This window comes from Osmerus mordax, chromosome 6, assembly GCF_038355195.1.
Source record: "Osmerus mordax isolate fOsmMor3 chromosome 6, fOsmMor3.pri, whole genome shotgun sequence".
Classification (NCBI taxonomy): domain Eukaryota; kingdom Metazoa; phylum Chordata; class Actinopteri; order Osmeriformes; family Osmeridae; genus Osmerus; species Osmerus mordax.
Window position 1 is genome coordinate 12,234,955 of NC_090055.1, and position 14,148 is coordinate 12,249,102.

Sequence of the window (14,148 nt, forward strand, 5' to 3'; positions counted from 1 at the left end):
AGAGAGAGAAACGCATTGTGAGGTCCTTCTTCATAAAACCACACCATTTCTACCATTTTCTAAAGCATGTGCAATCTATTAGCATGATCTGATCAAAGATGACAGCGTAAGTAAAACATGCAATATCATCTAACCCAATCCACTCAAACTGCTAATAACGTCGGAAATAGAACCTGCATACTATATCATATAATCTATTACACTGAGAGCGAGTAAGGCAGATGTTTATATTTTTCCTCTATCTAACATGACCGCAGACCCAGGGTCAGAGAGGGCAGAACACAACAGTCCAGCAGGTGGTGCTACAGCGCACTTCTCGTACAGCCTCACAGTGGTCTGGCTGATTTTTGAAAATATCCACTCACGCCCAGGGCGCATTTGAAGCACTCCTTGTCGAAGCGGTAGATGGGGGACAGGATCTCGAAGAACTTGTGGATGCTCTGCTCGTCATTCAGGTTGGCGAACTGCTTGAAGGTCTGCTGGATCAGCTTCCTGAGGGTCTTAGCCTGAGGCGAGAGAGAGAGGCGAGAGAGAGAGGCGAGAGAGAGAGGCGAGAGAGAGAGAGAGAGGCGAGAGAGAGGGTGCAAGGCTTATTAAAGCAAGAATTAAGGTAATGCAAAAACAGATGCTTCAGTGTCATGATAATGTCATGTTTACAGATAAACCCCTTAAAATAAGTATTTTTGTGTCCCATCCTGTCAGTTATTGTTGTGTATTGTGTGTTATTTGCACCAAAAGCCTCCCTCTAATTACTGGGATTTCAGACAAAAGCCTAACACATCCTGCTAAGAAATTGCAAAAAGCCCACAAATCTTTTCCGACTGAATCCAATTAACATTCAATTTCCATTCTTAATTGCGTTCTTGAGGACATTTACGCCGAGGTTAACGATGGAGATGCCACAAGCATATTTCTTTATTCTAGCTTTGGGCATCTATTACCATCCGCCTAATTGGGTAACAACAGTCGGGGTAATCTCTCAAAGGACGAGGATCCGTGAATGTGCTCTGAAGCAGATGTCAATTGAAAATTGTTCATCTTTGTCTCTTCACAAGTAGAGCCCACAACATCCTGGCAAAAACACCCAGGACAAAGATGCTGGTATAGTAGATTTATACAACCCCAATTCCAGAAAAGTTGGGACGTTGTGTAAAATAAAATAAAAAACAGAATACAATGATTAACAAATCTTATAAACCCATTATGTTATTCACATTAGAACACATACAACATGTCAAATGTTTAAACTGATAAAATGTACAATTATAAGGAAAAAATAAGGTCATTTTGAATTTGATGGCAGCAACACGTCTCAAAAACGTTGGGACAAGGCCATATTCACCACTGTGTAGCATCCCCTCTTCTTTTAACAACAGTCTGTATCTGTCTGGGAACTGAGGAAACCAGTTGGGGGAGAGGATTTTTATGCAGTGAGTGCCTGCATAAAAAATGTTATGCGCCTGAGTGCCTGAAGATAACAGGCATGCAGAATAGATTTTCCCCCTTGTCCCTTACACAGAGATTTCTCCAGATTCTCTGAATAATTGTATTATATTATGTACTGTAGATGATGATATATTCAAAGTCTTCAGAATTTTACGATGAGGAACATTATTCTGAAGCGGTTCCATAATATGTAGATGCAGGTTTTCGCAGATTGGTGAACCCCAGAAGTCTGAGTGTGGTATTTTTTTTTTTACACCCAATCATGTTACTGACCTGTTTGCAATCAACCTAGTTAGTTGCAAAATGTTCCTCCAGCTGTTTTTTTTTTCTCAGTGACACAGACTTTTTCCAGCCTTTTATTGCCCCCGTCCCAACTGTTTTGAGACGTGTTGCTGCCATCAAATTCAAATTCCTTATTTTTTTTCCTTCAAATTTCATCAGTTTAAACATTTGACATGTTTTATATGTTCTATTGTGAATAACATAATGGGTTTATGAGATTTGTAAATCATTGTTTTCAGTTTTTTATTTTATTTTACACAACGTCCACACTTTTTTGGAATTGGGGTTGTACTTATACTACACATTTAATCCATTTTTTTTCTTTTTATACGTTGTATTTTGTTGTTACTCCGTTAATTTACCATTTAGACTCAAATCTCTACCCTACCCTGCCCAACCCTACCCTGACAAAGATGCACTCCTAATTAGCTCAGTGTGTACATAATATGCTTACAACTTAAGAGTCAGACAAACACCATCTTCAGTTGTCTCCCCAACATGGATCATCAAACACAGAGCTTAAGACCTCAAATACAAGCACATGAGCAGACTGGACTATGTTAGCAGGCAGTACAATACAGTAGCACCTACATCTTGAACAACGAGAATCCACATTTACAACAGAGACAGGGTCTGATTTCAGAGTGCATGTGTGAAGCCAGACTAAACAATTTTATCAAGGCCTTCTGAGCGACTGGGTACTCAGCAACGTTGAAAGATTAAATGTCCTGATTTAACACACTTCGTCACAGACCTGTTTTTTTGGGGGCTGTGTAAACAAATGTTTCTGGTCAAACATGGGAGAGACAGAATCACTTTGTTTAGAACAACAGACCTCGGGGCAGATTCTAGTGCTGTAATAGGAGGGGAAGACCCAGTGAAGCAGCTAGAATTTACGACTTATTCCCCCGGGACGGGAGGTAGAGGAAGAAAGAGAGGGAGGGAGAGAGAGAAACTAAGAGAGCAAGAAAAGGGGAGAGAGAGAGAGAGCGTGAGAGCAAGAGAACGAGAGAGAACGAGAGAGAGAGAGAGAGAGAGAGAGAGAGAGAGAGAGAGAGAGAGAGAGAGAGAGAGAGAGAGAGAGAGAGAGAGAGAGAGAGAGAGAGAGAGAAAAGACATCTCACGAAGTGAGGTCTCCACCTTCTATGCTATGAAAAACCACCTGGCCTCTAAAAGATGGAGATGCAAAGAATCTTGGGGAGGACGAGGAGGACCAGACCACCAACACTATGAAGCTGCAGCCTCAGCCTCTATCTGACAGCAGGGGGCTGTGTCACGCAGGCTAAACTTGGGATCCTATCTGTCCAGAGAGACTCTGGGTGAAAACGGTTAGTTGAACCAGCCAGTCAGCTCTATAGCGAGTCATCCAGCAAGGACTTTAACCAGCGGTTCAATAAGTTCTTCAGCTAGTCAGCAGGACAGAGAACCAGACAGCCAGCAGGTCAAACACACAGGCTGTTTACCACCCACCCACTCAGCCAGCCAACCAATCAGCAAGCCAACCAGCTAGCAAGCGAACCAGACACGTAGCCAGCTAGTCAGCCAGCCAGCCAGTTATAATGACTCAGATTGATGCCTTCTCTGTCTCCTCAGGAATGGCTGAGCCTTTGGGGCAGGTCAGTGAGATAAAGAGCTCCAGTTCTTCTTACCTTCAGAGAGTCCAACAAGCTCTTAGGGAAGAATCTTCTCAAGCCCACATCTTTTCTGTGGAGAAAAGAGCACAAGCATGAAAGACTGGATGGTTATGGAAGCACAAGAGAACATAGAGACAGGACACATTTGTCATTCCGTTTCATCATCTTTGTGTGTTTGATACAGAAACATTAAAAACAAGAGTTAAATGACTTGAAAGCTTCAGGTTTATTTCAGTTGGTTGCACCTGTCCACCTGCCAGAGTGAGAGTGGGATATTTACAAGGAATTTGCATGTATTTGCAAACCATCGTTTGCTTTCAGATTCAAAATACACCACCATCCTCAGTGGCCAAGAATGCAAGCCATAGAGCTGAAAACAGCATACGGCAAAACATCAGATAGAAGCTTTGTACCAAAAGACATTTACATTTAGTCATTTAGCAGACACTCTTATCCAGAGCGACTTACAGTAAGTACAGGGACATTCTCCCCAAGGCAAGTAGGGTGAAGTGCCTTGCCCAAGGACACGTCATTTTGCACGGCCGAGAATCGAACCAACAACCTTCTGATTAATAGCCCGACTCCCTAACCGCTCAGCCATCTGACCCCCGCCATCAGCCATCAGACACAACTACTGAGGCTGCTCTGTTCTGAAACTAACTAGGATGGAGTCGGCACCAGGCCTTTAGTTTGGGGTTGACCATCTCTTTAATACAATTTCCCCAGACAGTTTCCCTTTAAGAGACAAAATGTGTTGTTCTTAATGGCCTTGTGTTGGGGTAAAATGTATCTTTAATGTAGTTTAAATGGACTTCAGGTAGGTGTCCTGGCGCTAGGCTAACTGCTAGCGTCAGGACACCTAACAGCAGTTCCCCTGTGGAGTTACAGCTATTACCCACCAGGGGGCCTGTGAGGTCTGTGGTGGGGAACATAACCACACAGTTGGAGATGACTGAAGATCAATTCTGATTTACTAAAGAGCAACACAGACTTTTAAGAGATTTTTCCTTGTATCTCACTTACACTTTTACAGAGTAAAATAGATAATTAAATAGACATGTCAGACACTAACACTAACTTGTCAGTCAAAGTGGGCAACCAAGCAACAATGTTGTCAGTATGGTATCAAAACCACATTTATTTAGATATGTTAACAATGATGTGAGGTGTAACAGAAATCACGTGTTTGTACACACACTGTTGAGTAAGAGGACAACTTACTCTAGTAATTCATAGTTTGATTTCTTGTCCAGTGCGTTCCCTGGCATTTCTCTAAAGAACCTCCTATAATGCAGAGAAAAAGAAGAAGACGAAAGTCAGATTTGGCAGCGTATTTTCACAAGTTCACTGTGAGCATATAAGTCTGAGTGTGGTATTTGTCATGCAAAATGAGACTATTCAAAACCTCTTGACCCTACCTGATTTCCAGGCAGCCCAGTTTCAGTGCAATGTCCTGCTCCACATGATCTGCTATTTCCAACATGTAGTCACTCTTCACCTGAGGAAAGTAAACAATTTCATTGTTAGTTTGACAAACCTGCTTCTGACGTTAATAACAAGATACAGAGAATATTGTATGAGCTTAAAAGCTGCTCTGATAGACCCAAGGTTAGCAGTGAGAAGTTAACTGACAGGCTACGCTCAGCATTAAAAAAACACCTCAGAAAGATTGCAGTTAGCCACAAGGAGCTGCCTACAGTTAAATACATTCTACAGTAAACTATTAGAGGCTGCCTCTGAAAGACTACAGTTAGCACTGAGAAGCTGTCTCGAAGGACAACGATTGTCCATAAAAAATAACTGCCTCACAGAGATCCCAATAAGGAAACCACTAGATATACACTAGATACCTCGCTTTGAGTACATGAGAATCATTGTGTTTGAAACTGTGGCCTGCAGCCCAGTTCTCCTGTCTACATAGAACCATGGAAAACTACACAGCAACACCTCTTCATCACGCAGACCACTAGCGCTAGCAGGAGTCAGGAATGGCCAGAATTCAGACAGTGGTAAAGGCAATGGAGATTTCTATCTGCAGTAGACCCTGTCAGGTGATATGGGGGGACCGCACCAACTGTTCACATCGCAAAAGAACGAAAGCTCCTTGAAAATGACACCGTCTGGATATTTCAAGAGGAATCCAGCGGTGAGGGAGCAACACACTGTGAGTAAGGAAGAAGACGAGTGATGAAGATGATGTTTTCTGAGAAGTCTGACCTCCGGGGAGGGACGGGGCTTTAGTTGAGCTAGTTAGCGCGACTCTGGCATCGGAGATGAGGGATTTCATGCTGACATGGGCACACATCGTCCCTAGCAGAAGGGAGGCCTGGAGCTGTTTCTCTGCTGTCAGGTCTTTGTCTAACAGGTTCTCAGCGGAGCAGGACAGAAACCCGCTGACCCCTTCCCTAATCTCCACACAGCCTCCAGACACCTTCAGGTTACACTCAACTGAAAAACCTGTGCAAACAAAGGCCCCTGCCTATTCCCAGAAATGTTACAGTACCACTCAAATCAAATCAAATCCAATTTATTTGTATAGCCCTTTTTACACGCAAGCATGTCACAGAGGGCTTTAAGAGAGGTAATCTTTCTCGCAAGGACCTCGGGTGTCTCAGATGTTTGTTTCTTCGCATGAATGGAGAGTGGAGCGTGATGTCGTCTCTCACCTGATGGTAGAAGTAGTTGAGTGTGGGCTTGTCCTCGGTGAAGTGGCTGAGGAACCCTTTGGGCAGGTAGCGTATCCGGAGTTCATACCTGAGAACACAGAGGAGTCACACGATGCTCGCAAGACTGTGACAGCGTGGCAGGGAAGGCTAGGGTTCACAAGGACAGTGCATGAGCAACAAAGCAAAAGGCTGTGTTGTGGCAAATGTGTTATTTTCTTTTATCACAGGCTACACTACAAAGAACAAACAAAAAGGAGGTTTGAATAAGAGGCTTTCTTCTCCGTTTGTAATCAAAAGAATCGTTTTCATTCCAATCTGTGCTCAGAAGAGAACAAGGAGGAGTTCATGTTGGGCAGCCGACTGTTAAGTTGATTGAAAACAGTCTGTGAGTCTCGTGCTTCGGGCTTTGTCTGATCTGTGTTGTTAACGTCAGTCCAAGATGGCACATGTGGTAATTATTCCGTGGTTTACGGAGGTTTCTCTTTCACATGGATACAATCAAAGGCGGCAGAGAGGAGGAGGAGGAGAACGAGGAGGAAGAAGAAGAGGAGGGAGACTTCTTCATCTGGGTCTCAGAGCCCGGCTGACTACCCAGTGTGAACTGGTAGCCATTGAGCTTGTGGGTGCACGTGGATGTGTTTGACTGTGTGCGTGTGCGTGTGTGTGTGTGTGTATCTTCTTTGATAGTTCTTTAAAATAAAAAAGAAATATCAGAGAGACCTCAGAAGGAGCCGAAGTACTGTGCTATATTAAGCCCTGACGTTAAGCAAACATGAGGGCAGGAGTTACTGGAATGTGAAAGCCAGCCTGACAGTTCCTATTCATTGCTTTAAGAGTGCTGGTAGGAATATGTGGACACAGGCGATAAACTCACACAGCCTTCTCAATCCAAATTCTAAAGACAAGTTATTTTTCACCGTGGAAAATATACACTGACACTACACACACAATAAAACAAGTGGCAACATGCCTATGGCGTGAAGATGAAAAGAGGATCAAGTACACCCACACACACACACGATCATACATCTTTCTTTTTGACCTGTTCATCATGTGAGATTTCCGAGGAACGCCAGGTCATCCAGTACGTCATGGCGTGTGTGGCCAGAAAGCAAGCAAACCACACGAGAGCTGCAGCAGCCTAGCAAATAAAGACAGCAGCCACGCTCCTATCTGAAGAACTGGGCCATCTTCAGCCTTGATTGGGGAGGTTATTGTATGTGTGTTTTCTTTTCTCTGAACGCTAGGGGTTCCTCTTTTCAACCAACAAAAGGATTTCGGTTCTCAGGAGAACAACTGAATAAAAGATTTCCTTCTATAATGAATGAGGATGGGGGTAGAGCCCAGAGAGATTCCCCAGAGCTAGCGCCACTGGCTCTCTGAGTGGGCTAACAATAGCATAGCCGAATCCATCCAGCTCTGGATTATTTAGTTCCGTCTCTACTGCTTGATGTGGAAGACCGGCATAGGCTGAGATTGTCATGAGATATACGGCATCGGTCCATACAATATTTATTGTTCACGTACACCTCGTGCATTTGTAGATGGACAAAAATCTCATTTTGGATGGGCATATGTTTTCACTACATTTACATTTAGTCATTTAGCAGACGCTCTTATCCAGAGCGACTTACAGTAAGAACAGGGACATTCCCCCGAGGCAAGTAGGATGAAGTGCCTTGCCCAGGGACACAACGTCATTTTGCACGGCCAGGAATCGAACCATGAACCTTCAGATTACTACCCGATTCCCTAACCGCTCAGCGACCATGACACCATGACTCCCTCACTAGCATCCTTGTAAAACACATACGGTATGTATACAGAGCTAGATAATTAGACAGATATGTCCATTAACGTTACAAATTACGTTAAGTATGAGCGAAAATTCAAAGTTTGTAGGATTATCATGAGACACATCCCTGATTTAATGGTGTATTCTCAAAGAAGGCTCAGGAAAGTAGAAAGACTATGACTTTACTAGGCAAAACAGGTGATTCTTTTTACAATTCATAATACATTAAATAATCTTTCCTTTCACCTCAAACTGTTCTTAAATATATGTATTGCTATTTAATACACACCCAATATACACATAGATACGTTTGGGAACAGAACTCAACAGACCAGCGCAGGGCTCACTGAAAAGGGAGAGGCCAAAAGAATCTTCCAGCCATCTCAATTATTTCAGATGTTAAGTATGTCGAGACATCCCTCGGCAATATATCTGTCAGCATCCACTCATCACACACGCATAGGGGGTGACTGAAACACATAGTGAAATCGTCTCTAATTACATTTTAAGGACGAGCGCACCTACACACACGCACATGATACATACTAGCACACACCACATGCACGGATACAGACACGCATACACAGACAATACGGATTTGGATGCAATACACTCAAAACAGTCACACACACACACACACACAATCCTCCGAAGCAACCACAATAGGTCAACAGCAGGGCTAATCTAATTCTGTCGGCGCAGGAATGATGGACAGTTTCCAATGTGCAAGTGAGAAACCAATCAGGTTCAATCCACCAGAGCTCAGATAGAATAGCTACAACCCCTGCTCAGCAACCCTCCCTACACGCCCCACAGACCAGCCTCTTAGGGAACACTGACAATATCAGTCATGCTGAAGTCAAATGAAAAGATTGCATTGAAAAACGATTCTCCCCCCCCCCCTCCCTCCCCTGCACGCTCTAAAGGCAAAACACACAGATTCCCTCGGTGTTGATAAATCCTAACTACAGTTGGGGAAGTGGGTATGAGGTTTCCTTTTATCGGTGGTTGGGGGGTTTCAGCAGAATAAATGCTGCCGTCGCAGGACATCAGGCCGCAGGTTGGTTTGAAAACGCCTAAGGGAGGGATCGCCAGTAGCTTGGATTGGCCAAACTCAGGGTTTCCCGCAGCTCTTTTCAGTTAAGGCGGCCGCCTAAGCAACACAAGCCTGCCGCCTTAACTACGTCGTAATAACGATATCCGCCGTTCTCCTTCTCCCTTCCATTCCAAACCGTGACCAACGCCAGTCTCCCCCCCCCCCCCCCCCGGTCGGATGGCAAACACCCCCCTACCACCTTAACTAACACATTTTCTGCGGGAAACCCTGAAACTCATTCGCTTGCTGCTCTCGAATGCTGATACCACCCAAAACTCAAAAAGCAGGCTATGGGTTTACATTCAAGAAGACCAGAACAGTTCTCCCCACTCCCAACCATCACACGTCCCACACGTCCCATACTGCTGCCAGCGCACATCACCATGGCAACAAAAGTAACTATATATCCCGGGCATATTTCTGCCCCTGAGCTTGCCCCCCGGACTGAATCCATTTAAACATGAGAAGAAGTCTCTTGCTGTCTCCTCCCAGCTGAACACAGCTGAAAGTGTTGCAGGCAACCATATTAGCTGCTTTGACAGTTGGAGGAGACCAAAACCTAGTTTCCAACAGCAATACGTGGACCAGAATCAAATAAGTGGAACCAAATGAAAATATGTACACCAGTAGGGAAATATAAGCCCTGTGTGTTTATGGTTTTGCTGTCAAAATCCACAAAAGCTAAACATCGGTTAGGAAACGTGGGTCAGTAAGCCTCACCTCCACTCCTCCAGGGGGTGCTGCTGCTCAAAGCGCTCCCTGATGTGGGACACGCCCAGGTCTGGGTGGAGCCAGTGGACCTCGCCGGACAGCAGGTGGCTGAGGCGGAGTCCGAGACACGACACGCACTTCACCTTGTGGATGTCTGCGATCTTCTGGATGACACCCTGGGTAGAGTGAGAGAGAGAGGAAGAGAGAGAGAGAGGCGAAAAGAGAGAGAGAGAGGCGGAGAGAGAGAGAGAGGTGAAGAGAGAGAGAGAGAGAGGCGAAGAGAGAGAGAGAGGCGAAGAGAGAGAGGCGAAGAGAGAGAGAGAGAGAGAGAGAGAGGCGAAGAGAGAGAGAGAGAGAGAGAGAGAGAGGCGAAGAGAGAGAGAGAGAGAGAGAGAGAGAGAGAGAGAGAGAGAGAGAGAGAGAGAGAGAGAGAGAGAGAGAGAGAGAGAGAGAGACAGAGAGAGAGACAGAGAGAGAGAGAGAGAGGTTGTGAGAGGAGGGGGGATTTAGACCACAGACATAGATAAGTAGGGAGTAAGATAGTCATTCTACATCTTGAGAATGCAGACAGCTACATCACCAGGCAGACAGACAGGGAGGGAGGAAGGGATGGAGGCTAAGAAGCGGGGTGGGGGGACACAGGAGACCAGACCAGATGCAAAGCTGACAGGCCGGAGTCCTAACTGTCCTACATGATGGTTATTGAGTGGCAGCATAAGACAAAGTCAAGAGGGTCAAGAAGTTGGTGGTATGTGTGTGCGTGTGTGCACTTCAACAAAGGGATCCCCAGCATAGACAAGACGAGCCCCAGTACGGGCTGTGACTTATCTGAGAGGATCTAAGGAAATGAGCTTGGCAGCGCAGTGTGCCTGGGAGTGATTGACTGACTGAGAGTGATAGATTGGAGACTCAGGAGCTTTTCATCTAGTGTCCAAACAGCTTAGATAATCTATCACTGGCACGCATCAATAAGGACCCGACGCAGTCAGACACAGGGCTATGGTTGGCTATGGTAAACTAACTGCAAAGTCCTGTGTGTGTGTGTGTGCACGGTCGCCCTACCCTGACGTCGGTGGCGTCTCCGTGGCGTATGTTGCTGGCCCAGGTGCAGGGCTCGCTGTTGCTCTCGAAGTAGTGGAAGATCTTCAGAACGCGGTCCATGCTGGCCGCGGGGCGCTCCATGCCGGGGCCCACCCCGGGACTTGTGGCCCAGCGTGTGGTTCAGCCCGGGCTCCATGTACGCAGATGCCATGCCGCCCTTGGCTGGTGCTAGCTGTCTGTCATATTCTGGAAAAGAGAGAGAGAAAGAGAAAGAGAGAGAACAGAGAAATAGGGAAGGAGGGGGGGCAGGCGGAAGGGAGGACAATGGGTTCAAGGATGCAATACAAAGATGACTGCTTGTTTCTTGGTAATCTTTTGCAAATGCGTGTTTTTTTTCTTTTACACTGAGTACTGGAACAACATACAGAGGGGTATCAGGCTTTAGAAGTGGATCACAGACCACTCAATAGACCGTCCTTTAGATTACCAAAGAGAAAGGGCTTAATGTTTCGAACAGTCACATACAAGAACGATTTATGACCGAGGGATTTATCTGACAACAATCAAATATTTTGTGTTCATGCTTTGGAGATATCTTGTGCTCGTCATTTCCAACCGGAAGTGCCATGTCAATGTACGTACACGCACACGCACACGCACACATACATCTCAGTTAAGTGAAGCTGAAGGCACGCGTCACAAAATGACACTTCTACCGCATCCCCACACAACACATCAGAGATTGAGTGAACAACAGCAGGACCCAGGGTTGCTACGAATGGGAGCAACGCACGCAAGACTACGCTGCAAAGACCACTGGAGTGGAAGCAAAGCGGTTGTTTACAAGCTAGTTAACAGTCGTCACATGTCCACCCAGTCACGTCAAACACTATGTTTACCCTGCAAGCCTGTCCTATAGACTCGAGACGGTATGGAACCTGATGTAGGTATCTCCATGCTCTACAATTTACCTTTGAAGGTGAGAAAAATCTGCATCTATGTATTTAAACCGAAGTCTGTCCTACATCTTAGTCCCCAAATCCTAGTGCCCAATTCTTGTCCCAAATCCAACTCCCAAATCCTAGTCCCAAAACATTTGTGGGTCCTACCTTTGTGGAGGAAGGGCCAGCAGTCACATGTCACGTCACAGTCCCGCTCAGAGACCTTCCTCCTGCTCCTCCTCTCCTCTGACAACATGGCAGCTCAGGTAGGCTGGCTGCTACATAAGTTGTGTCGGTCCCTCTGGCCTTGCCCACAAGGTGTGCGCTTGGTTTCAATGTCACAACGACCACATTCCTCTGAGAACGGGACAAACTCTCTCCCGCTCGATTTCTCGTCTCTCTTTTTTTACGCACTGTCATTCTCTCTCCTTATCTTCCATTCTTCTTTTGGACGTGTGAGTCCGCTTCTCCCTCCTCGGCGACTCTCTCTCTCCCTACTCTTTCTGAAACAACACAAGCCCGGTGTTTCCTGTGCTCTCTCTCCTCGCATCCTGGGCATGACAATGTGTCGTTCCTCCCAGGCGCCCCTGTGAGTCATCAACATGTCACTCCCCTCTCCTGTCCTCTCCCGCCACGTTGGACCCTCCCCCTTTTCCTGTGTCACTTCCTTTTCTCCTGGCACAAAGACTTCTCATCTTCCTGTCCTGAGGCCGACAGGGCAGGGCTAGCGCCTTGTAGAGCAACAAACTCTCCTCAACATATTGGTCTGTTTATCCCTCCAGGGCTAGGACCCGGGGGAGGTCATTTGATCCGAGAACCGCCGAGCTGAGCCTCACCCAGGAGCCAAAGTCCAGGGTTTGGTTCTGATTGGCTGGGTGAGCGTGGGGGATGTAAACATGGCCCTGCTTGCAGTTCTGTGGAAGCTGGGAAGGAGAAGGGGCTGCCATAGGTTTACCCTTTACACTACTGAAGGCTGACGGGGGTATGACTATGTTACTGCAGCTGTGGAGCGCGTCTATATTCTCTTTATCTAGGCTATATCACAGTAAGAGGGGCAGACAGAGACAGAGACAGAGAGAGACAGAGAGAGATTTAGCTAAAGCAGCTGACTAAGGATTTTTTCTATTTGACCTCCAGTCATCTCTCACACACACACACCCAAAACCTCCCCACACATTTACATTCATATACACACACACACACACACACACACGACAGGGTGTGGATTACAGTAGACCATAAAAGGGGTAAAAGGCAGGATATAATGAGCCAGTCCAACTGAGAGGATATCTTTACTGTAACACAAAGGGCTCAAAGCTGTAATATGTGCATGCCTGTAAGCAGTGCTTAGAGCAACATAGGCTACTATGCATACTAATCTCCCTGGGTGAATGGTAAACAGCTATAAGAACAGTTTTCACTGTGTCATAACAGCTGTCTTGCACACTCAAATCCCTCCCTGGTACAGGCACAATTAAGTAGGTTGGTACCGTTCCACAGACACAACAAGACTACAACATCACATTACGTCCACTGTTCCTGTGGAGTTGTTCAACCAAATGCTTAGTTGGGGGATGGGAGAAGTGAAAGTACCAAGTCAGTGGTAGACTAGGCCTACGAGCCACACTTCAGAATATTTCTGCCCAGCAATTGTTGTTACAAAAGGAGTAGTCACTGTAACCATCCAGTGAGGATAATAGTCCCATTAGCCTGATAGCGCTCTCTGAGAGGAGCTTACATAGGCTTGATTAGTTAATGAACTCAACATTAGAGAGTGGTTGAGTGGGAGGCATTAGTAGCAGAAAAGCCAAGCTAGCATTAATAGGTAGAGCTGCAGCTATGACAGCTATGAGCTACAGCTCTGTGAAGATTGGCCTGTTTTCGTTTGAGTTTATAGTCTTAACGTAGTCTGCAATTTGAAAGACTGAGCCATGACAAAACAGAAACACACACACACACACATCACATATGTGTTGTGTGTGTGTAAGAAAAAAAAAATTTGCTGGTCAAAAGCGTGGCGACTCCAACTTGTAGCCGAACGAGTCACTATCCAAGAGTAAGCAATCGACTGAGAGAAAGTAATCGTGGAGGATGGCAACAGGATATAGACTGGGTGAGATATTAGCAAGCTGGTGGAGTGGAACAGAACTGAGGCTAGGAGAAGCTAGGCCAACACAGTGTGAACACTGCGACTGCACTTTGAGGGGATATTGACAGAACTCGCTGCAGTGGTTGGCTAGCCCTGGCTGCTATACAAACACATGTCGATAGGAATCTCTGTCCTGGATGCATTGGTCAGCACTGCTGAGCAATCATGGATTTATCTTCCCCAGTTTCAGGCTGCAGATATGAACACGGCCTTTCAAAAATATCCCATCAGCCTCTGGCACCTGTGTCCTCGTCATAGAGTTCCAGGGGCCCAGATTGGCTTCTCAAATATACACAAAAAAGACAGAAAAAGAAAAAAACAATTTAATGTATACGTGCATTTTGGAAAATAATAGCAAATCGATTTAGATAGTACAAGAGTAAGACA

At 45.7% G+C, this 14,148-nt stretch overlaps 1 protein-coding gene across 1 annotated transcript in view; it reads right to left on the reverse strand.

The window, feature by feature from the left end:
- ptk2ab (protein tyrosine kinase 2ab) overlaps positions 1-14,148 on the reverse strand; it is a 53,668-nt gene that overhangs the window by 27,326 nt on the left and 12,194 nt on the right. The window contains 8 exon segments of the mRNA XM_067238581.1: positions 366-506; positions 3,378-3,432; positions 4,584-4,646; positions 4,781-4,860; positions 6,029-6,116; positions 9,640-9,806; positions 10,693-10,825; positions 10,827-10,917. Of these exon segments, the coding sequence (XP_067094682.1) occupies positions 366-506; positions 3,378-3,432; positions 4,584-4,646; positions 4,781-4,860; positions 6,029-6,116; positions 9,640-9,806; positions 10,693-10,825; positions 10,827-10,917 (818 nt within the window).